A 26,126-nucleotide genomic window follows, 5' to 3' on the forward strand; every position below is an offset into this window, starting at 1 on the left:
TCAACTCTTCAGTTATTAACTTGCTAGTCTCATTTGAGTCAAGGTAAGTTGTTGTCATGGCTTTTTTAGACATTTGTCTTGTAACTTGTATGATCAAGTGTTAGAGAAAATGATCACTCAAGGCCAAATGCACCATGATTCCATATTGTTCAAAGTTAGGAAGACGCTCTTCAATTTATCAATATGCACACTTGGTGATCTCCGAATGGAAAAGCAGAGGCACTTATATAGTTGAGGCAGTTTGAGATGACCACCATATGGCTGATTGGCTGATGTGTCAATGGGACCTTTCAGGAGACCATAAAACCTTTGATGAAATCCATTTCATGGCTGCTCACTCATCTTGTATGACAGCAACCAAACTGACTAAAAACTTTTTACCTGAATATGGAGTGGTTTAGATTTAAGTTCCTGAGGCTTTGGCTTTCAAACCTTTCCACCTTTTTCACTCTACATCATTGCGATACTACAAATGATTTTTTTTCTACAGATGGATCAAGGAACTGGGGAGTAATAACTTTACACTAGGACAAGAATCACTAAAAATAAGATGATGTCTCAAAATATTTTCAGTGCCGTATAAAACCAGAGGTAACAAATGACCCAAAGGCATTTTCTTCAGGAAGTCTTGGGAGCACCATGGCTTTTTAAATATAAACACTGCAGTTTTCTTTGGGATTTAGTTTCCCAAAAATAGCACCATTGAACAGGCATGACAAGAGCATGATTGTCAACCTCTGTATACTTGAGGACCTCAATAGAAGGTTTGTGTGACCCTCCACTTTTATTCTTATGTGTAAAAAGGGGAGGAAGGGAATTTAACTTGAACATTCCTTCAAATTCTGGCACAGTCATTGTCAGTGTTAGAATCCGGCCGGTTTATGTGTTGCTCTGTTTGCTGTCGCTGTCATAGGACGCGTGATTTAAGTAAACTGTGTCTCAAAGTAATTCTGCAGGGAAGGTAAGGGAACCATCACCCTCTCTGCAGAATTCTATTCCAAACTTTCCTATCAGTCTAAAAATCCCCTTCTGGGAATAAAATAAAATGTCCAGATCTCACTAGTAACCCCACGGGTTGAGAAAGATGCCTTTAATATTAGAGATTTCACTGAAATAAACCCCAGAAATTGTATCCGTCAAAAAGGCAAACACAGAGCTACAAGGAAATATATCCTTTCTTGCGAGAGGGTCCAGAGCATGCCCACCTCATGGCACGGAGGGCACCATAAGGGGTAAAAAGTTAAATGAAAGACAAGGGCAAAAAATAAATCTTCAAGTATTAACACAACTCAGCCACAAAGACATAAAAACACAGTATCAGAACCTGGATTGTAGAAAACAAAACTACCAAACTGGGTCAGGGCTGTGTTTATATCCCGTAAGAAACAATTCAGTGCTGTACAAAAACGGTAAACTCCATAGGCTCTTCCTTGACTAGGGGCCGATAAGGATGCTCTGTTGTGCTGATTGTTGGGCAAAGTGGTGACTGACCTGAATCTTACTGTTTGTTACAGTCCTTCATTCAATGCAATAAGGGGGAACGATTTAAAAAGACTTCTTTTTTTGTTTTTGCTTTTCAATACAGAACACAAGACAATCCTTTTGTTGTTTTTTCTTTTTTTTTGGTAGCAGCAAAGCACCATTTCTTTTTTCCTTTTTGTATGTTTTTTCCCTCCAAAGTCTTTGTCTTTGTCCTTGTAAACACAGGAGAGCCTAAGAAGGACACTCCTTAACATTGACCCCATCTTCGGCGTGAACTTGCAAATCAATGGGTTGATGGGGTGCCTCTCCTGGCTGGGCGTTCATAAGGACAAGGTTCTTGATACATCCTGTGATTCCAGACTGGAATTTCCCACCAGTTAGTATTTCAATGTCTGGCGTGCCCCCTGATGAAGACAAGAAAAAAAACCAAAAGAAAACAGTCTGAATTAGTGTGAGCCACCCTAATTTGGGGCATTCATAAGAAACGTAATGATTTACTTCAGCAGGTACAAGTACATAATAAACAAGAACAGATATCCAAAATATTAAAATATGTGCTTCAATTTAAATGCTTAAAGTCTAAATATTCTTGATTGTGGTAGCCTTTTGCCATTTTTCACCCTCTGCTAGAGGGTTAGATTCTTAGTAAGGAATCAAAAATAACATTCATAATCAGTGACCTTGAATTACCGTATATACTCGAGTATAAGTCGGGTCTTGAACCCTGAAAAATTGATCATAAAATCGATTTTATTTTTTTACATCTTCTTGCCTCCTCCAATCCCGCACCAGTTTCTCAGACACTTGGGATTTTGTTGCAGCAGCGCAGTTACTAATTTCTTTTGCCACTTCAACGACTTTTGATTTAAAACCAGTTTGATGTTTTCTTCTGATTGAACGATCCATCGTAGATAAGGGATGCTCTTACAATAAAGGTATATGAGGGTGTGAGATACAAAATACAAGATGCAAATGTTGCTTCGGAATAGTGCGGGTATTAGCGTGTGGAGTGTGCTCTGTGGTTACTCTCTCAGGTGGGTGTTAGCATATCATAATCTCTTGGACCAATAGTGTGAGTTTTCCGCATTCGACTCATATGACCGACATTATAAATTACCAGAAACAAGCCCTGACTTATTCGCGGGAGAACTTAAACGCGAGTATATACGGTAGTCTAAAACAATACCCTACATGCTTATGTTTGAAATCTGTTACTTTTAACCTTTTGGGAGTAGCTATTAGAGGGCTAGGACCACTGTAAAATAATACAATATCAACAGTAGTATCAGATTCATCATCAGCAACCTTGCAATAGCATAAAATGACATGCCACTGGCCTATATTACCAAACCAATTTTTTGAAAGTTTTGTGTAAAGCGGTAATTTTGACCCCTTGTATACCATTAGAGGGTGAAGCCCCAAGGTTGGTTGATGTGGTATGCACAACTTCAAGTCCTTCTGATCATTTTTGCTGAATACACCCATTGATTTACTCTTTAGCATAAGAGTATGATTTCCAGCACAAAATATGGTCCAGAAATGAGAGTTTTACAGACCTAGAGGACCGAAAACAGGGGAGAGCCCTAAAAAGTTGATGCCTTGCATAATTAGACATCAAGACGAGTTCAACATTAGGGTTTTCACAATATTCAATGTTGCGTTTTTCTCATACCTGGGAGTCATGAGACACCTGACAAAAAAAAAAAACTAAAGTGATTACAAGGAGTTCATAAGTAATTCCCATTTGAAAATTGGGAATTATTATTATTATTGCTTTAGTTCTAAAGAAAATATTCTTCCAACCCTCTCCTGGCACTGGCTTTGTTTTAACAAAATGTATGGGAGAGATTATTGCACAGTTGCCATACAGAACAATGAGAAAATGCAAGCCAAGCTTCCTGTCTAGGGACTAAGCATGCAGGCTGCGGCCTGGTCAACAGGTAGGAAAGCTTTCTCACTTATCCACTTTCCCACCTCCCACCATCCATCTCTTTCTTTATCTACATTATCTTGGGATCATAGAGCCTTCATCCAATTCATCTCCCAACTCCAAGTTCGCTAGTTCACTGCCAGAGGTGTCCTGCTCGTCTAAAGGGTTACACCCAGGTCAAGCCTTTAAACCACATTATAACACAGGAGTGTCCTACACAATCCCATCATCACTAATTCATGTAGGAATCAGGTAGCCTCTGTGGTGGGCTGGCGCCCTGCCCAGGGTTTGTTTCCTGCCTTGCGCCTTGTGTTGGCTGGGATTGGCTTCAGCAGACCCCTGTGACTCTGTAGTTGGATACAGCGGGTTGGATAATGGATGGATGAATTAGGTAGCCTCTCTTTCGGCTCTGAGATGCCTTTAAAAGACCATTGTATGTAAGGCATTGTCCAACATGCCTGATATTCATTTTGGTCCCACCAATCTCAGATAACATCTCTTTGATGCCACCTATCAGCTCTGAGAAGTTGCACTGGCCTCGTATTACTTCACTGTGGCTTAGATTCAGAGGACTAGAAGAACAGACATCTTTAGTGTATGCTGGGCTGATTCATTCTTTAATGCATTGGGTGAAAGTTGCAGGATATTATCTGACTCTAGGGTTCTGCAGGAGGAATCCCTTCTGGGATAGACTATGATGACCTGGCATAGTTCACCCTGTCCATCCACACTAGCAGGCAGAGGAACTCTCCATTTCCAATGTGGATTTTCATTTCTTTTACTAGCCTTTGACAGGCCTTTTATGTCTTTTATAGCCTTGGAACATTCGCTTTAAAAATATTTTTTTATCTGCTTACCCTGATGCATGCCTTACCAAAATGTAATCATGGGGGTCTACAGATAGTTCTTTGGACTTCACGGCAAGGTTATTATAGTTTTGCCTTTTTATATTAGTTTTTATTTCTATATTTTTTCTGACCTTACTTGGAAATTCAGTTTAGATTTAGTTTTCCTTCATTGTGTATTTTAGTTTTAGTTTAGTTTTTATTTCACAAAGGTATTTCTATTTTATTTTTATATATATTAGTTTCAGTTTTAGTTTTAGTAATTATGGTATGGAGCGCCTACGGAGTTACTTTTGTGTCACAATCAGACAGAACTGCACACTTAACAGATTTGGATATGAGTTTAATGTTAGTGGAAGCTTACTACACTGCCTAGTTTATTATCTGGTTTTGTTTATGTCTAATAAAAACAAACATAATCAAAACTAGACACTGAATATGAACAATTTTACACAATTTTATCATTTTTAAAATATTTTCTCATGAAAATCACAGGGGCTTAGGAAGAACAGGGCTCTTAGACTTGAATCAGTGTGCAGGCCCCACCAGGCTGTATTGAGGGAAACAAAGAACAACAAGCATGTAGTGTCAAGGTTAGGGGTGTTGAGTCTTGAATAGCCCACCATAAGAACAGTAAACCCATAATGAGCAGAGCAGGAGCAGGTAATAAGAGTAGGGACAGGCACAAAACAACAAAGACAGCGTCTGAGATTAAGAACAACATATACATTATCTAAACCTGCTTATCTAGAGTAGGATTGCAAAACTTACAAGGGTTAAAGACTAATGGCAAGAATATTCATTCAAAAACTAAAACTAAAAATATTTTAATAAATTATTATTTTATTTCAGTTAGTCTTTCCAGCTACTTTAATAGTTTCGTTTAGTTTTAGTTTTTAATTTTGGTTTTGTTAATTATTTTATTTCCAGTTTACGAAAATGTTTTTTTAATAATAGTTTCAGTTTTGATTTTAGTTTTTGTTAACTATAATAATCTTGCTTCACGGGTTGGTTTTCGTTCTGACATATATGAAAGGGCTTTATATACACCGGTGTACCTTTCTAAATGATGTACAATCAATTCAATTTGCCACAGGCGGACTCCAATCAACATTGAGATATATCTCAAGAAGAACTAAAGCAAACAGGATGCACCTCAGCACAGTTTGGAATGCCAGAGTAAAGGGTCTGAATTCTTCTTCAAATGAGAGATTTAAGTTTTTGATTTCTACTAAATTTCGAAACCTTTCTTAAGACATGTCATTTTGGGTTACTGCGTGTAGATTGGTGAAAATAAATCAACAACACAAAGTGTGCAGGGAGTGTAGGGGTCTGCATACATTCTACAGTGCATCCGGAAAGTAAACCTCAAGTAAATTTTTTTCACGTTGTCATTATGGGGTGTTGTGTGTAGAATTCTGAGGAAAAAAATTCATTTAATCGATTTTGGAATAAGGCTGTAACATAACAAAATGTGGAAAAAGTGATGCGCTGTCAATACTTTCTGGATGCACTGTAAATCCACCATAGGCGGTGATTTTTGGTGGATACCGTGAAACCTTTATTTTGCATTGACCATAAATAAATAGCTGACAGCCCCCTGGAATTTCAGTCTATTTTACAGACTATTAGATCGGGTCACCAGCCTTCACCTGGCCTTACCCCAGCTAAATGATCCCTCAATGGGTTGTGAATGACTGTCTTCTCCAATATGCTGAAGAGTTTAGGAAATGGCTCCTATTGGGAACATGAATTGATATGGGCTTGGGGAGAAAAATACATACTGTACATAAAAATAAAACCCAATGAAAAGGGAGAAGCACCATGCACAATGAGTGAAATCGAGACAGTCATCAATAAAGTCTCATTTGGTTTTATACTCATGCACATTTGCCCTCAGGAGCTTACTGTTAATCTTTATATAAATGTTAGTATAGCTTACCTAAATATATACTCCCTTTGGTGTTGACCATGACCTTAGCTCCTCCAGACTCCCCTGTCACCACATCATCTCCATCCACCTGGATATACCCATGCCTTCCAGCCCTAAAGGAGCACAAACAACACAGTTCATCTCCATTTCCACTGTTCAGGTTGCTACCAAGAGTCAAACTAGTATTTCCATACCTTACTGCAGTAACCTTGTGCCAGTCACCATCATTAATAGGATCTTCTGATATGATTTTGGCTTCACCACTTCCCAGCTGATAACTGTAAAGACCAGAAACACAAAAGCAATGTTTCCAAGTGTTCACAAATGATAAGAACACAATGACAGTGGTAGATGCAGAAGCATGCTATTTCAAGGGCCTTGTGTCCGAGAAGAGCCGTACTGACGGCTTGCTACAAAAGATAACTATTATTCCTCTTCACAGAATATAAATAGAATAAAAAGCAGAAAGAATAAAAACAAAGATTAAAAGCTTAAATCACTGCTGTTCTAAATTTAGAATAAGAATAAATCAAGTAGAAATAATAGGTCGAGACAGCTCATTTAGCAGCCTGGATAGCTTGCATTTTACAAAGGTTAAAATAAGAGACATTATGTCATTTAGCTGACATTTCTATCCAAACAGAAGACAAGTGCCCAGTACTCGGTAATACACATTGAAACATTTAGACCTTTATTTGCAATTATGAACTAATTGTGTTTTCCTGGAGATGGAGGAAAATTTGCCAACTACTGGTTGTGAAGTACTGCTGGAGAACAATGAGGCCTGGTTAGTCAATGAAAGGGTAAATTTACCCTTGCAAACTGTAGTTTGGCTTCAGTGTAATTAAGCACTGTCCACATAGGAAAACAGGTTTCTGTAGTACAAAAGATCAGGACAACTTGGAACAAAAGTCAACAATTGAATGTAGCAAGTCCAAACAGTCTGGTGAAGACAAGTATTAAGATATAACCTAAAAATGCCTTGGTGGTGAATTGAGTCAGATGGATAGAAATTTGGATGCATAGGCAAGAGAAACCCAAACAGGTAGAGAGTATCTCCTAGAAATACCAAGCAGGTTCATCTGTACCAGATGTCATCATTGGAAAAGCATCTCCTGCATATCACATGAGGCCTACGGTGGATGAAGTCTAAAGGGACCTTTTTAAAACCACAATAATGGAGCTGACTGCAAGGACCAGTGTTCAGAAGGTGGTCAGTATTTATTATGGTAGGAGCCCTAGGACCTAGTGGTTCTCAGTCAGTTTATAGAGCAAGCTTGGTGTTTGCGTTCTTGGTATTAAATCTAATGAAGGCAGTCATAGCAATCTACAAAGGGTTCATCCAGTACCCCATGTTTTTGATTTTTATGAACAGTATATCAAGGAACAGTAGATTCAAAGAGTTTTGTTTTGCTTAAACAATTTGAGTATTTGAGCTTTGGGCAGTTAGCAGATGATGTTTTCTTACTGACTTCACCAGATCCAGAAATCCAAATGGTATGAGCAGTCCATACTTCCATGCAAGAGATTCTTTTTTATCTCTGTAAAAGACTGTGCAAGAGCCAAATCCTTTAAGGTAATGTCACATTTACCTTAGTTTTTGCTTAGTTTGAATTTAAATATAATGTAGCTTTAACACAGTGTCAGAGGTGGCTGGGGTGGCAAACCGGCCGGGACGCCCAGGAAGGGCTGTAGGAGCCCGTGGTCGCCGCCAGGGGGCGCCCCCATGACTTTGGAGCCCTGGACCTCAGCACTTCCGCCACACCAGGAAGAGGAGCAGGGACACCCAGAGTGCTTCCAGGGATGCAGCTGGCACTTCTGCCACACAGGGGTGTGTCCGTGGAAAATTGCCGGAACCCACCTGGAGTACATCCGGGTGATAATAAAAGGGGCCGCCTTCAGGGCTGGAGTCGGGAGTGAAGGAAGAACTGAGCTTGGGAAGGAGGCAAGGAGGCGGCCTGAAGAGTGCAAGGCATTGTGTGGCCAGGACTTTGGTTGGGTTTGTGTGTGAACTTTAATAACTTGTAAATAGTGTTGTAAATAAACGTGTGGTGGTGAGAAACAACATGTCTGCCTGTCTGTACCCGGGTTCCGTTCACAATAGATAATGTAAGATTCTGTTCCCCCCTCTATAAGTATAAAAGTAATAGAATGTTCTTAATGTTAGCCCTGTGTGGTAACAGCATAGCCCTTAGACTGAAGCTAAACAGCTAGAAAGAAACATAAACTGCTAGACACATAGGCATTAAAGACATAGATTTCTGACCGTTATGTATGTAGGTCAAACATAGGTCCTAGTGCATGTGATCTTCTTCTTCCTCTTATTTCGACTGCTCCTGTTAGGGGTTGCCACAGCAGATCATCTTGTTCCATATCTTCCTGTCCTCATCATCTTGTTCTGTTACACCCATCACCTGCATGTCCTCTCTCATCACATCCATAAACCTTCTTAGGCCTTCCTCTTTTCCTCTTACCTGGCAGCTCTATCCTTAACATCCTTCTCCCAATATACCCAGCATCTCTCCTCTGCACATGTCCAAACCAACGCAATCTTGCCTCTCTGACTTTGTCTCCCAACTGTCCAACCTGAACTGACCCTCTAATGTCCTCATTTCTAATCCTGTCCATCCTTGTCACACCCAATGCATATATTCATATGTTTAACTCTGCTACCTCTAGCTCTGTCTCCTGCTTTCTGGTCAGTGCCACCATCTCCAACCCATATAACATAGCTGGTCTCACTACTGTCCTGTAGACCTTCCCTTTCACTTTTGCTCATAACTTTCTGTCACAAATTACTCCTGCAATCTTCTCCACCCATTCCACCCTGCCGTCACTCTTTTTCACCTCTCTTCCACAATCCCCGTTACTCTGTACTGTTGATTCCAAGTATATAAACTCATCCACCTTCGCCATCTCTACTCCCTGCATCCTCACCATTACACTGACCTCCCTCTCATTTACACACATGTATTCTGTTTTGTTCCTACTGACCTTCATTCCTCTCCTCTCCAGAGCATATCTCCACCTCTTCAGGGTCTCCTCAACCTGCTCCCTACTCTTGCTACAGGCCACAATGTTGTCCTAGTCTATGTGAGAATAGATAACCTTAAAAAAGATAACCTAGATACTTACGAAGCACACGAAGTTTCCCCTTTCCTCCTTTTTTATGTATTATAAACCTTTTTCCTTATTGTTTGTATGAACGGTTTGCGCTAAAGTTCACTAAAATCTTTAAAAACTAGACACTTGGGCTGTTGGGTGCTTTCTTGTGCAACAAAAAAAAAAAAAACTGCACATAGGGTGGACCTGGGATACGAACGCTAGTTCAGTAGCACTACCACTGCACCAGCAAGCAACCCACATATGGAATTAATGCATGTAAATGCTTCCTAACAGGAACTAATTTCCTTTCATTCAGAATTTCACTGAGTTTTGCCATGAATTCAATTTTGCATAAATCATTTTACTCATCACTAGTTCTGGCGACTTTGGAAGCAATCATATTGGAAATGCTGCTACTCTGCACTGACAGGAGCCAGTAGAAGTGGTCAATGTATCTAGTGAGGATGTAAATGGCACATTTGCTATAGGAGGTATACTGGGAAAAGAATCAGGAATGCAACACTAATTTTGGTGAATTCAAATCTTTTCTAGTTTGGTTAGCATGTTTCCATCACAGTTCTCACCAAGACAAAGCAGTACAGGAGATGGCATGAAATAAAACAAGGATTTCGTACCTGAAAACAACATGTCCATTTTCAAGCCCGAGGCTAATAAAATCTTGACCTTTTCCATTTTCACCTAATTCCTGTAAGATTTCACAAAACAGTGTTATTTCTGATTTACATGTCTGTTAACAAAAACAAATTCAGTGGTTCTAAAATATAAAAAGTAATAGTATTACCAGTTATAGATGTTGTAATAGACGGCATGGGTGAACTGGTCTCCAGAATGGGACTGATGGACCCGTTGTCTGGTTAGAAGGCCCATTTAATGAGGGGACAGGGAGAGACTGCCTATCAGGATTGCTTTTGTTGGATACCAATAGTGCAACCTGGGAATTGTAGTCCTGCTGGTCAGCCCCAAGGGGTGCCATGGGTGCATCCAGAGGGAGATGCTGATAGCAGGCAGCCCAGTTTTGGAGGAATCCTCCTGACTTAGATGTGCCTCATCTGTGCAAAGTTGTAGCACTGGAAGTACCCCCAACTTTGGCATAAAGGGAGCCACGTCTCTTCACTCAGAGGGTTGGAGTCAGGAGGAGGTGGACACTGGCGAGGAGCGGAGGAAGAAACCAGAAAAGCAGCACAGAATTGCATTGTGTATTGTAGAAGGAGCCTGATTGATGGTATTTTTGTCAAACAAAATGGACATTTGAACCCAGGAATATTTTGTTCTACGTATTTATGTCTGGGTTTTTGGGGTTCAGTGACACCCCCTATAAGCCACAATGGCAATAAAGTATTGGAACTAAAACGCTCTGTACCTGAAGGTCTCAGTCACAAATAGTCCCAAAACCAGTAAATCAATTTTTTGCTTAAGGTGCTGTTTATATAAAAAGTCTCAATGACATTGTGCATAACTTTCTAAACTGTAATATGCAATATTTACAACAAATGTATATCATATTGTAGGGCAAGAACTAGAATAAGGTTAATAAAAGAAAATCAGCAATTATATATGGCTGTTCAGGACTACAGTTTAAGAACCACTGATTTAGAACATAATTGCCCACTGACAAGTTCTACAAACTTACCACTCCTTGCCAAAGTAGCACCCCATCAGGTGACGTTGTGTGGATTTCCAGTTCAATAGTTTCAGGAGCTTCTGGGGAACTGTGAATGAATAGCACAGGGTTTACTCCAACATTGAAAAGAAAACATTAGGAAGTATTCTGCAAGGATTTTTATAGTTTCTTAAACTGAGGAGTATTTAAAGCTGTGGCAAATGTGTAACATTCTGAAAACTTGAATGTTATCAAATTATTTTAATTACATCACTGTACAGGTAAAGAGTCATGCAAGTTAAACAGTCCAGCACTCAAATGAGACTTGCAATATTCCAAGGATTGTTTTCACCTTAAATCCACATGGAGGACAAAAAAACGCAGATATCTAATGACCATCCTGACACATTAGGAGAAACGGTAGCTCCCACAGTCAAATAGCTAAGCCCATATCAGCCACACTAGATGAAACACCTTTTTATAGAAATCAATGTCAGAACATTAGAACTTTAAAGAGAACCTGCCATTCAGCCCGACAAGGCTTGCCAGTCCTATCCACTTAATTCCTCAGAAACAACATCAAGTGGAGTCCCTAAAGTCCCACCGTCCACCACACTACTTAGTAATTTATTCCTTGTGTCAATGGTTCTCCTTGTGAAGAAAAACGTCCTAATTTTTCTATTCTTGTTGAACTCATTTTATATTGGATTCAATTGGATAGAACTTTATTTGTCCACAGGCCAAAATTTGGCTATTTACAAAAGCTCCTTGAATAAATAAATACATAAATATAAATATATATATACACTCACACGCACACACTATGGTCCGTACACACACCAGAATGACTAAAATGCAAGAAAATTAAAAAATTAAAAAAAAAAGAAAACATCTGACTTGGCTGTCATAGTCATAGTGAGGTGTTATGCAGATGTATTGCTGCTGGTATTAAGGATCCCCCTCCACCCCTAGCGTTTCTTAACACACTTCTGCTGAATAATTCATTGTTTGAAATTCCTCAGTGTTGGTGTGTCAGAGAAAGGATGTGAAGTATTGTTCATAATAGCACTCAGTTTTGTTTCAATTCTATCAATTGTTACAACCTTCTGAGTGTCCAGAGTGTTTCCTATAACAGAACCACAGCATAGAAAATATAGCCTGGATCCACTATACCAATATCTTTAATTAATAATTAAAAAAAAACTGTTATGTCATCTCTTAATTGCTGTTCCCCTAAGAAGGTTCAACATCATTTAATCTCCCAATAGCTCAGACCTCTCAGTTCCAGAATCAGCCTACTCAATCTTCTCTGGCCTTTCTCTGGTGCTGTAATGTCTTTTTTGTGGCCTGGACACAAAACTACACCCAGTACTCCAGGTGAGGACTCACTAGCATGTTATAAAGTTTATAAAGGTAGTCTTCACGTCATGCTATGGAACCTAACATTCTGTTAGCGTACATTCTGATGTGCCCCGTAGATTTATCTATGAGTGTAAATTGTCTGTTTGCATATTTTTGGATCCCATCCAACTTACTGCTTTGTAGCCACTGCAAGGAAAATGGGATCCAACTCTTTTATTTTGGAATGTGATGCATCTTCAAGGGTGGCACGGTGACGCAGTGGGTAGCGCTGCTGCCTCGCAGTTAGGAGACCCAGGTTCGCTTCCCAGGTCCTCCCTGCATGGGGTTTGCATGTTCTCCCTGTGTCTGCATGGGTTTCCTCCCACAGTCCAAAGACATGCAGGTTAGGTGCATTGGCGATTCTAAATTGTCCCAAGTGTGTGCTTGGTGTGTGTGTGTGCATGCCCTGTGGTGGGCTGGCACCCTACCCAGGGTTTGTTTCCTGCCTTGCGCCCTCTGTTGGCTGGGATTGGTTCCAGCAGACCCCCGTGACCCTGTAGCGGGTTGGATAATGGATGGATGCATCTTCAGAATAAATGTATACAGTATCTTTATAACACAATGTAGTGGAATAGGTAAAACGTGAAGTACCTTATCTTTACACTACAAAGTAAATTTACAAAATCTTATTAGCATTTTCCATATTCTTGCAATGTTTTGGCAATTAAGGGAATGCACCCAAAAATGATAATATTTTTTAAAAATATTATTTATTCCATGTAGTTTGTAGTGGTGGCTGAGAAAAATGTTCAATGTCACGTTTTCACGGAGAAAGGACATAACAAAGTTTCTGATAGAACAGAACAACAGCAAACAATAGAAAATGTCCACAAATCTTACAATACTTGCATCACATAATCCACACTTCTAGTAATCCAGTATGCTCACAACATGCAAAACACATGGATTTGTTTGCTAAAATGTTATTAAATAAATATCTCCACAAAATTAAAATAATCCACAAATAGGAAGTGCCTTCACTGAAGGGTCACACTTTTAAATTGAAAAATGGGGTCTTGACCAATGAATGAGAGGGGAGGCAGGTCTTCGATTCAAAAGCAACTTTGCTATGTTCTTTCTCTAGAAAAACATAAAATTAAATTTTTTTCTTGGCCACCACTGCAAACTACATGGGGTAAGTTACATATAAAGAATACTGTATATACATAATTTCTGTGTTTAGTAGTCATTTAAGGCTGTAATTATATATTAACATGTCTGCAAAGGCAATGATTACATCTTTTTAAGACTAAATAATATTGATAATTCATTAAACTTTCACAGACATATAATTTGCACATTTTGCAGACAAAACAGTCACAGATCTTAAAAAAAAAATCTATTGATGATGTCTACTAGATAAATGACATTTGAAATAATTGATTTTCTCTCACCTTCTGGGAAACACAGGCTTTGGTAAAGTCATATAGCCGTCATCAGAGAAGTATGCAGAATATTGAATAGGTGATTCTGAAAGCAGAAATGGAATTCACTGTCAAATACATAGTTTTGTTTATTGTGCATTGAAAGAAAGCAGAACCAACCGAATTTATGAAATGATGTAAAAGAGACCAGTACAGTGATGCTGTCTGAGGTCAACAAGAGGCCTCACAATTACAGAAATGACTCTGTCAGGACCCCAGATCCTATTATGTTCTTTGAAGTTCCCCAAGTGGCAGTATATTTTAACCTCACCAGGCTACCATGGAGGTCAGCCACCCAGACCTTCTTCAGTTCAACTCTAAGATGAAGGGAACAGATGCAGGAACACTTAGTGCAACTACGGTGGAATTCTATCTGTACACCAACAGTACCATGGCTTAGAAACATGGAAGTGGTTCCCAGGGTCTACCTGGAATTGTTCCAGCATCATCTAGCCAGTCTCTCTTTGAGCTTGGAGGTTGAGGAGCAAATGATGATGAGAGCTCATCTAGTGGGAGAAGAAGAGGCCTGATGGGGTGAGGAGTGTTGTGCATGTGAAACATTTTTGAGAAAGTGTGCTAGGGATCCTGTAGTTGAGTTAGTAAATAATGAAGTCTATGGTGGCCTTAAGGACTCTTTAAACAAATGGTTCTTAACCAGGTGGACACAAACCCACTAGGGGGCCACAGTAAACTTCCATGGGAAAGTGGGGTGGGCACAAGATGACTGAAAGTAATTATAAAATTGCAGCAAAATTATCAAAACACTAAAAATCAAGCACTAGCAGGATTGTCAAACTTGTCTTTTTTAAAGGCAGACCTCTTCATTAATATCCTAAATGTGATACACAGAGCATGCAATGACAATGGGTTTTCTCAAAAAACTTCTGTAACATTCATTTCATAGATCAAATCCCAATATATGTTACATACATTTACACCAGACATTAAAATGCGTCTCCAGTGTCCAATATGCAAGAGAGCACAGCGCAAATTGTAGTCTGTAGCTGGTCAGAATGATCCAACAATGCGACATGTCACACTGCTTCAAAGCAATTCTGTGTTTGAGAAGAATCCAGGCACATTGTTAGCGCTAGAGAACTTGTGTCGAATGCCATGAAGATTGCATAGAAAAATTACACAGTTGTATGAAAACTTTGCTGCGATAAATTATGAAAAAAATGAAAGATTTTCATTTGATTCACCCTAATATTATCTATATCATAGTTTCTTAAACTATGGATTGTGACCTAATTTTGGATTGCGTGTTGTATGGATTTGTGCAACGCAGATTTGATAATCAAAATAGTACATAATGGGAAAGGGTCATACACGAGGTGAGGGGAGTCTTGTGATGGGTTGCCATGGGCAATGATTCTCCAAGTAACAAAGGGGGTGAAGGTCAGGAACGATTCTCCAAGTGACAAATGGAATGATGGTCGGAAGTGTTCCTCCAAGTAACAAAAGGTTTAACTGTCAACAACGATTCTCCAAGTGACAAATGAGATGACAGTTGGCAACGATTCTCTAAGCGACAAAGGGGATGACGGTTGGCAACGATTCTCCACATGACAAAGGGAATGACGTTCGGCAACAATTCTCCAAATAATAAAGGGGTGATGGTCTGGAGCATTTCTCCAAGTAACAAAGGCTTTAACTGTCGACAACAATTCTCCAAGTGACAAAGGAGATAAAGCTCAGCAACAATTTTCCAAGAGGGAGAGGAATGACAGTCACCGGTGATTCTGGGTCTCGAAGACTCAAAAAACATAAAAATTGGTTTGCGAGAGAAAAGTTTAAGAACTGCTAATCTATATAAAGTTGTTAGCTGTTTCTACGTCTGTTTGTGTGTTTGTCAATCATGCAAAAGCAGCTGAAAATGTTGTATGTGCATTGTTGTTGGTCCAACTTAAAATATAGACTATATGGCATAACGGGGAGGGGGGGAAGCAGCCCAAAAACCACTGCTGACACAGGGACTACAACTCCCCTAATGCAACAGGAGCATGCTGGGGCTGATGGGAGGACACAGCTATCAGTGTATACAAAATTTTGTACTGGCCAAAGCACAATCTCATCTAACACCACAGGTACAGCATCTTCTTCTCAACAAATATGGAGAACAATTTCACGGCCTTGTCTTTCATGTAAGAGTATATCTTTGTCTCATCATAGGCTGTGTTAAGACATTGAATTTCCAAAACACAGATTCTTTTACCATTTTATTTATACCTAAGTAACACTGTGTAATAACACACGCAAAAAATAGCCAGTTGCTGCTGCTGTACCACATAAAGACTGGCACTGTGTGTTCCTCCACCTTACTCAGAGGAGCGTTAACACAGACTTATGAATATTCGTATAAACAGCTGCAAGGAAGTGGAAATAGAACCACAGGAGGTTAATGGTTAGACAGCATGCTTCACAAATAGACTGTTTGTTAGTCCCATCAAAGCAATAGCGCATGCTCCAGTTTTATTTCGATTTTATGATGTTAGAGTTTGGCTACTGTTTAGTTTCTGTTTCAAACACCAAAGACGAGAACAGTACAGTGAGAAGGCTTTGCTTCGATGGGACAAACAAACACAAACTATTCGTGAAGCATGCTGTCTAACCACTTCCTGTAATTCTGTTTCCTCTTCCTTGGAACTATTTACATGAATATTCATAAGTCTGTGTTAACATTCCTCTGAATAACAAACAGCTATTCTGCAAGGCAGAACAATGTGCCTTAGAAATCACATTGAATTCTGTTACATACAATCATACACAATGCAATATATGGTGGAATGCTTGGTTTGCTGAACTCCAAGACAAATCAAATAAAAATATTTCATTTTAACAGTTGTCTTTTAAAATGTCTACACTCATAATTCTGCAATGCTTCATCCACCAGTATGACGCACCAGTGGAACACTAGTGGGCTGCCTAAATATTCCTGCATACACTTTGTGCTTCAGTGAAGTGTTGATTTACACACTACGTATGTACAGAACTTCAAAGAGTTTAGTTACTGATGAATCTCCACCTCATCCACAGTAACTTTATCCGTCTCGAAACTGCAGAGGAGAACTGTTGGACACTGCAAGAACAAAAGTGAAAAAAACCCAAGCGGCTTCCACAGGTCTAAACCCACAATAGCAACTAATCATCTCATCACATTACTTCACAATACACACAATGCTCGCAAAAAAATGGTCAGTTTACTCTAAAATAAGTTACTATGCAGATTTGCAAAACATGTCCTACATTTTAAAATGGAATTTAACAATTAGTAGCAGATTTGGTAAATATGATGTGCACGTTCACCATTCAAAAGATGACAGGCCCACTACACTGTATTTTGGCTATGATGGTGTCAGAAATTTGTGTTTATTTATAATTTAATATAAAATATTATATTTTTATATATTTTTATTTTTATTTTAGATTATTAAATAAAAAAAGTTTTCATAAATTCACTAAAATGTTACAAATGTTTTTGTCCTACATAAGTGTCCTTTTCATACAAGCAGCATAGCCTACAGTCTAAAGCAGTGAAAGGCAACTTTTTTCGAGTTGCGGAGTACCTGAGGGACTGCCCATAAATAAAGTCGTGACGACACAATCTATAGACAATCGCCAATAAGAACAGTTCATTTTACAAGTTTGAAAGACATTTTATTAATAAAGGAATCAAAGGATAAATCTTAAATTTAATTAATGTGAACGTTGTGATTGCTTTTCAGCACATATGAGATTGACGCGAGGATCAATTTTTGAAAGACAGACGCGCATTTCCTTGTCGATTATTTGAAGTCTCTCTCGTTTCTTAGACTTCATTTCCGTAAGTGTTCCGTTATCTGTTTTTTCCAACATAAAATACATTTTTTTAAACATTATCTTTTTAATCAACCAAAAGTTCAAAAACACTAGCAATTTTAAATATTTTACAAAAGTTTTCGCGGCACCCCTAGAAAATTTCACGGCGCACCACGGTTGCCCGACAATGGAAAGTGTAAAATGCTGGCCACTGCTGACTTTCTTATGGGACACTGACAGAGCCATTTCATCTGAATATGGAAACAAGTAAACTGTAAACTTGATAATGGCATTGGGTGAAGCTTTTACCAAAATAAATAACTGTGAACAAATCATACTCATCAACCCAGAAAGGCAGTTATTTAGAACAGTGATTATCCATGAACTAAATAATGGTGTATATTTTTTTAAAATTGCGCATCAAATATAAAAATGAACACAAAAAACATGCACATAAAATTAATGCAAGAATGTGTTATCTGTTAAATTTTGCTTAGAATATGAAACAGGAACCACACAAAATCCAGTTGTGCATCAGTTTGAAAATAACAGCATCCTAATTGTAAGAATTTGCAGGCAACAACAGGACCAGGAATACATCACTGCAATACGTCATCGAGCAGTGTGACAACAAAAGACAGCACGTCAGAACTTCACTGAGAGCCTGCACAATCATTACAATGCAGCTAGTGGAAGAAATAAAACACATTATACTGTATGGCCAAATGTTTATGGACACCTGACCATCATGCCTATATGAGCTTGCTGGACATCCCACTCCAAAACCATGGGCAAGAATGTAACGTTGCTCCTCGAACTCTTGAGGTTGTAACAGCCTCCACTTTTCTGGGAAGGCTTTCCGTGAGATTGTGGTGTGCGTCTGTGAGAACTTGTATACATTCGGCCAAAAGAGTATCTGTGAGGTCAGGTGCTGATATTGGATGAGAAGAATATTGCAGTTCATCCCAAAGGTGTTCAATATAGGTGAGGTCAAGGTTGAGTGAAGGCCTTCATGTCTTTATGAACCTGGCTTTGCACACAAAGGCACAGTTATGCTGGAACTGAAAAATGCTTGCCCCAAGCTGTTGCCACAAAGGTGGAAGTCATCTAATATGTCTTTGTATGCAGAAGTATTAAGAGTACCCTTCACTGGAACAAAGAGACCTCACCCGAAACCCTGAGATCAACCCTGTCTTGAATTTAACCTCGGGATCAATAAAGTATCTATCTATCTATCTATCTATCTATCTATCTATCTATCTATCTGAAAAACAGCCCCAGGCCATTATCCCTCCACCACTAAACTTTACATTAGGAACAGTGTAGTGGGGGCAGTATTCTCCTAACATCTTCCAAATCCAGATTTGTGCATCAGACTGCTAGATGGTTGAAGCTTGATACATCACTCCAGAGGATATGTTTCCATTGCTACAGAGTCCAATGACGTTGTGATTTACACCACTCCAGCCGACTTGGCATTATTTATATTGGTCTTGGGCTTGTGTACTGCTGCTTGGCCATGAAGCCCCTTATGCACAGTTCTTATGCTGATGTTGCTTTCAAAGACAGTTTGTATCTTTGTTGTGAGTAATGTAACACATGATAGGTGATTTTTCATGTGTTATGTGCTTCAGCACTTAGCAGCCCCACTCTCTGAGTTTGCATGTTGTTCAACTTCATGGCTGGACTGTCACTGCTCCTAAATCCCTACACTTCACAATAATGGCACGTACAGTAGACCAGTGGAAATCTAGCAGAACAGATATTTCACGTACTGGTTTGTGGCAGAGGTGGCCTCCTTTGACAATGACATGTTTAGAGTCACTTAGCTCTTCAGTACACCCAATTCTGTTTGTCAACTGATATTGCATATGGCTATGTGTGTGATTTCATGCACTTGTTAACAATGAAACAGTTGATTTCATTCATTTGGAGCGATGTCATATACGTTTTGCCATACAGTACATATTATTAGACTTCTTTGAGCATCGGCATGCAAAGTTAGAAGTTGGAAGAAAATGAAAATGTGTCCATCTGCACACTGATTATTTTTAATGTGGAAAGCATGCAAATAAAGAAAGCACTCATTGACATTTTTAGAACACACAAATAGAGCATTTAGGACAAGAGCATGTGACTTCATACAGTGTCTTTACCCACAGCATTGTGGTTCCTTGCGTGGAGATGCAACCAGTACATAAAAAAGTTATTTGATTTGTTATAAAAACTCATGAAACCAATATGGAAGATCAGGTGATGCTTCATCTTGAAGATGACAACCAGTACTTACTAATTCAATGTCAAATAACCATAAAGTAATCATCAGCAAAATCTGAAAATCAGCAATTATAAGAAGGATGTTGTTTGAGCTCTTGTGCTTTTTTCATTTACTATAGATAGATAGATAGATAGATAGATAGATAGATAGATAGATAGATAGATAGATAGATAGATAGATAGATAGATAGAAGCGTGGCCAATTCAAATAACTTCACTTTGGAACAGTCAGAAGTGTCCTACGTGAGACATATTTCTTTTTATTTTACGTACTTCAATGTATGGCCTGTGAATCCTTCACATTCATAAGTAATTATACCTGCATATCAAATGCCACACTGCACAGAGATGAATAAGCACTTTACTGATGATTTGTAAGTGGCATTGACACAAAAAAAAGTGTGAAGTCTTGTTATATAAAATTAAATGAGTAATAGATGAATTTTTGCAGTACCTAAACTAAAGTCAGTCAGTCATTTTCTAACCTGCTTAGTCCTTAACAGGGTTGTGGGAAGGTACTGGAGCCTAACCTGGGTAGCATAGGGTGCAAGGCAGGAGCAAACGCCAGACAGAGTGCCAGACCATTGCAGGGCCCAAGCTCAAGTATTACCAAAAAATAATTTGCACCTTATTCTAAATACGTTCCTACTTCTATGAGTAAATTGCAGTAAATGTGTTGCCTGTTGCTGCTGGCAGAGGCGCAGTGACAGAGCAGGCAATTGTCTAGGGCCCCAAACTGGAAGGGGGCCCCAAGGGCATCTCTTTGCCTACTTACTCATTGTATTAACAAGTCCTCAAATTTCTGTTGAAGCAGAGCACTCCAACAACATGGTCGGAAACCCCTAAGGGTCTCTGTTGCAAAAGTGTTTGTGATGAACGTTGCTTTTCTAGTAACATTCAACATAATCTGAGCCAATTTCATGAATCACGAAGAGCACTGACTCAAACGGTTCAGACAATTTGACCATTCAGCTTCAGTCTCTCCAGAACACACTGTAGTCAGTGCACAACGAAAATATCGGCAGCACCAATTCAGACACAGGGCAAGGGTAAATTGGACGGGCGTCTAAGAAGTTCAAATGTGGTCCCTCAGCAGTCATGACTTTTCCTATCACTGTTGCTTCTGGTGAGAGAAGTTTTCATCTTTAAAGCTGTTTTACAGATGTCTTACTTGACATCTACCAGGTGCCAGGAGAGGCTTTCACCTGAACTCTAACTTCAATAACTGAGCTTTTTGCCTGGGACTCCCAGAGTCCCCAGAATCACCTCTGGTTGCTGGTATTGCTTTGTCACCACTGAATATCAAGTTAAAAAGGTGAATCTGATACCAAAATCACTACACTGGTAACAATGAAATGGGACTACATCATATTGCATGGCGTTATTCAGTTCTTACATGTTGGGAACCATTAGCTATAACATATACTGTACTGCTGCTCAAAATGAAGTGCATTTGTGTCTACTTGGAAATGGCCCGAAAATTTTTTTGAATGTATTTTCACATGCTCCAGAATCAAATAGATTTTTTAAAATGAACTGGATCTAGGGGTTAAACAGACAGGAGTTCAGAGAATTACAATTAAATAAAGTCATCATGAAAGCTCCTTAAGACACCCATAGCTATAATTATATTTACAGATTGTATTGACTATTGCCATTTTAATCATGTAAAAGATAATATTTGGATCATGATTGTGGTCTATGGCCAATACCCCCAGGCCGCCAGATGGAGCCCTCCCTGCAGTATGGAGGTGCCCCGAAGACCAACAGGGAATTATGGACAATGGAGTTTTCATCCACAACCCTGCTGGATACCCCAAGGGCCGCAAGAGGGAACTGCAGGGAGGAGCAAAGAGTCATATGGGCCCTATAACCTGGAAGTGCGTCATAGGCAGAGCGACGGCAGAAAAGACGTACTTCTGGGGTGAAGAAAAGGACTTTTGATCTGACCCGGAAGTGATAGAAGATCACATGGACTGGGGATTGGAACACTTCTGGGTCAGGGACTATAAAAGGATTGTGGGAGCTCCCAGACGGGGAGCTGAGCTGGGTGGTAGGAGGGCAATGCGTCTGGGAGTGGTGGAGAGTTTTTTGTTATTGTATTGGTTTATTATATGAGTATTGTGGAGGAGAGGGTGCTTTGTGCACTGTGGCTTATGAACAAAGTCATCTTTGGGACTTTTATCTGGTGTCTGGAGTATTGGACAAGGGCTCAAGGGAGCAATAGCGCCCCCTATCTGTCACATGATACATCTTTTAATATCTTATATTTTCTTAATTATTTCATGACGGCTCAAATTAGACTGTTATATCATCTGACGCAAGGAATCAACACTGTAGACATATAAGTCACTGCATAAAAATCTGTAACAACCCTGGTTATTTTTTGATGACCCCTTCTATCTGTTTGTCCAGAAATGTGCTTCCATTTGTGTGCATGGATAATCAAGGTTCTACTGAGTCGTGTAAAATTCCCTTTTTGATTACACTACTGTATTAACAGCATGCCAGGCCCAAGTGCCATACATCACAGATCGAAGAGATGGAGAAGAGGGTTGAAAGTTAGATCCCAAAATTGTCACCAATATTTCCCGTTAGTTAAAACCACACAGAATCATATTGAATCATATACTATACCATTCCCCCCGCTACCCTGTGTACCACTCAGGCTTCACTGTGCTGACAGGTAATCTTGTGTAATTGGGAATAGGTGAAATGAAAAGGTCTGAAACTGAAGTTAGGAAGAGGGGTTATGAGGAAAGACAAACACCGTTGCCTGCAGCAGGACACAGATATGGATCTTTTTGATTCACATGCATTTGTTTCTCATTAATAGTGATACACAACAAATATGGAAGTCAAGGGGACTCCAGGAAAGCTCCATTACTGCAGTCGTTTTCTGCATTGCTAGTTGTTGAGACATGCTGAATGTACAGTACATATGAAATGAAGGCTGTGACACACATGGAGGGAACTGTGGTTCTTATCTTTGCCTTGCTACTCCTGATGTGGGCCAAGAAACAGATGTTGTGTATTTTTTGGAGTACTAAGGGTCTAAAAAGGGAACCTAAATATACCAAAGATAGATATAACTTTATTTGTCCCCAGGGGGAAATCTGGCTTTTTACAGAAGCTCTTTAAATAAATAAATACACAAATAGACAGAAAAATAAACATATATGCATACACACTATGGTCTAAATACACACCAGAATAACTAAAATATGCAAACAGTGAAAGTCTGTATGAACTGAGAAATACATTTTAAAAAATCATGAAATATACCAACATTAAATAACATACAGTGCATAGCATAAATAATCATAGATAGATAGATAGATAGATAGATAGATAGATAGATAGATAGATAGATAGATAGATAGATAGATAGATAGATAGATAGACTATATGATAGATAGATAGATAGATAGATAGATAGATAGATAGATAGATAGATAGAAGCGTGGCCAATTCAAATAACTTCACTTTGGAAGAGTCAGAAGTGTCCTAAGTGAGACATATTTCTTTTGATTTTGCGTACTTCAATGTATGGTCTGTGAATCCTTCACATTCATAAGTAATTTTACCTGCATATCAAATGTATTTATATCAAATGTATTTATATCATATATAAATAATCATAAATAAACATAGCAGAATAATCTTCAACATGAAGATGCCGCTGTATGAATTTGTATTTAATTTAAGTCAAACTGTAAATGACATGGCCATCTTTTTAATATATTAACAGCTGAAATACTGAACTTTATGATGGTGACTTTAGGATAGATCAATATGTTTAGAATCTGGAGCGCCATCAACTTGCAGCACCACAGAGCATTCCAATAAAAAGAAGCTCTTAAGCCTTCAAGAAAATGAATCAGCCTGTTAATCATTTAACTAATATATGAATTTGCCTAGAACGAAACAAACTGAAAAGAGAGATATCAGTAAACCTGCCACCCATCCATCCATCCATTATCCAACCTGCTATATCCTAACTACAGGGTCACGGGTAAACCTGTCACACATTTGTGAATGCCTTAAGTACCATTAGGTCCATGGAAGAGAGGAAACAAAATGAGTAGATATTTTTAAGATTACATCCATGCTGCTATATATTCATTTAAAAATGTGGAAATTAGTCTCTGTTTTCACCTTCTGTCTATGTTACTTTGATATTTTTTAACTCGTAGAGTTCTGAAAATGCTCTCCAGACATGTATACTTCTAAAATTGCTAACTTGGCACTGCAATATGTACAGGTGAAAATAAAGACTTTTAAATAACGCAGACTCTAATCATATTCTGATTTTGTTTGCTCTGTAGGAGGAGAATGGACATCCCGGCTGGGTTGGAGGATGATTCATTACCTGGACGAGAGGCCAGTGCAATAACTCAAATGAATTGGCTGGCAGGACGAGGAAATAAATCTGTAGCTGGCTGGTACGGTTTTAATGAATGGACTAATAAAAGCCAAGGATCAACAGTGGTTCCATTCCCCATAGGCTAGGTGGCAGTGTTCCTTGTATGGTAGCCCAGTTGGGACACCTGCAGGGGTACTTGGGAGTTGGAGTCCAGAAATGCAGCCCTGTCAGGTTCTCTGGGTATCAAAAGAGGATGCTGTCAGGAGAGGACCTCCCTACTTTTTCTATGGCCTGGAAGTGCTTCCTCGAAGACACGTGGTGACAACGAAGCATTGCTAGGTCCGGCTTAAAAGGAGTCTGCTGCCACACGTTGGGGAGTCGGAGTCAGGAGGCAGCAGGCAACAATCCAAAGAGGTAGAAGAGGAGGAAGAACAGTTTCATTTGTCTTGTTGCTGTAGCTGATTGCCAGACAGGTGCTTCGTAAGAATAAATAACTTTTACTTTATTCTAAAAATGTGTGTTGTATCATCATGTCTTGGGTTTGGGGCCCAGTGATGCCCCTTTGTGGTCACAATTGGCATAGTCTTCAGAATTTTCTGGCCGCCTATTCAACAGAAGTCCTGCAATACAAATTTATTGTGGCCAATTGTGACTACAAGGGAGTGCCACTGGGCCCCAAACCCAAGACAACTTGACACAGTTACTTGTTATTACCAGAAAAAAATAACATTTTGTCAGAAATGTCAGAAGGGTGTGCTTACACAACTTAAAATGGAAATTGGGGATTTGATTTTTCACAAAAGCAAAACTTCAAATGAAATGTTTACAAGAACTAAACAATATCAGAAATGAGAAGGTAGAGCGGCCTGCATGTGTGTGTCTATACAGTACATGGGTGTGTGGTGAAGTTGAGGACACTGAGGACACATTTTTATGCACTTTTATAAATTTTCCTTGGTGGACATGATTAGACTAAGTAATGTTTTGGGGCACAACTGCCTATTTTAATGTTAATGGAGGATTTCACTCCCTTCATGGTCATAGTAACTACTGTACATTGTGAGAAGCTAGCTGATTGGAGCCATGATTCAGATGGACGTCGCCCTTGCCCTGAACCTCCTGAGGTGGAGGACTACGGTGAGCGAAAAGAATCTGTTGATTCTATTTGAGATTATCCTGAAACTTGAAATTAACAGAAGGAAGCACATGTAGAAATGAATACAAGAGAATCACAAATATTACTTTGTGCAAAAAGGGTACAAAGCTTAGTTTGTCTGGAGAACATTGGGAGTCGGGTTACATTAGACAGGCTGTTTGCCACTCTTTGTCTAGATTTATTGTAGCACTTTCTTCTTGTCCTGCTTAATATTTCTGCATATCCTATTTCCTCAGATAAAAAAGAGGCCATGTCCATTGACACACCCCAGAACTAAACCCCTACTAAATGTCCCCCATCTAAAGATCCAGAAAGTAAATGATACAAAGACACAAGAAATTTGAGTCAGCATTTCTAATATCCCTATAAACTGGATGTTGTTGTTTCATATTAGCCTAATTTATTTCTATTTACTTCTGACTTTTAAAATGGCATTGCAGAACATGGCTGAGTGTTTGTTGACAACTGAAAGACTGCAATGTAGAAGTCAAAACTTTTTACAGCTTAACAGAACCCTTTAGCAGTTACTTACCTTTCTCACAAAATTGGCCTGTAAATCCCATGGGACAAACGCATTGCTTTTTGGTACACACGGCACCATTCATGCAAGGATTTTCTGCCAGGCACATATCCACAATGATCTCACAACGGTCACCTGCCAAAGCAAAAGATTGTTATATTAATTACTAAATGTCATTGTTTTAACCCATGATTCCTCTCAAGTAACTTCTTTAAATACAGTATATGATTTATTATGTATTCCCAATCAGGTTCCAACTGTTTTACTC

The 26,126-nt window shown here is 39.1% G+C and overlaps 1 protein-coding gene across 10 annotated transcripts in view; it reads right to left on the bottom strand.

Moving 5' to 3' along the window:
• Positions 1-801: 801 nt before the first annotated feature.
• hspg2 (heparan sulfate proteoglycan 2) overlaps positions 802-26,126 on the bottom strand; it is a 516,773-nt gene continuing 491,448 nt past the window's right edge. For all 10 annotated transcript variants that reach the window (XM_039755775.1, XM_039755773.1, XM_039755774.1 and 7 more), the window contains 7 exons: positions 25,871-25,993; positions 13,712-13,787; positions 10,947-11,025; positions 9,931-10,001; positions 6,385-6,468; positions 6,200-6,303; positions 802-1,886 (listed from right to left, as the gene is read on the bottom strand). In XM_039755775.1, coding sequence (XP_039611709.1) covers positions 1,714-1,886; positions 6,200-6,303; positions 6,385-6,468; positions 9,931-10,001; positions 10,947-11,025; positions 13,712-13,787; positions 25,871-25,993 — 710 coding nt within the window. In that variant the 3' untranslated portion in view covers positions 802-1,713. The remainder of the gene's footprint in view (positions 1,887-6,199; positions 6,304-6,384; positions 6,469-9,930; positions 10,002-10,946; positions 11,026-13,711; positions 13,788-25,870; positions 25,994-26,126) is intronic.

Source organism: Polypterus senegalus, chromosome 6 (genome assembly GCF_016835505.1).
Source record: "Polypterus senegalus isolate Bchr_013 chromosome 6, ASM1683550v1, whole genome shotgun sequence".
NCBI lineage: Eukaryota > Metazoa > Chordata > Cladistia > Polypteriformes > Polypteridae > Polypterus > Polypterus senegalus.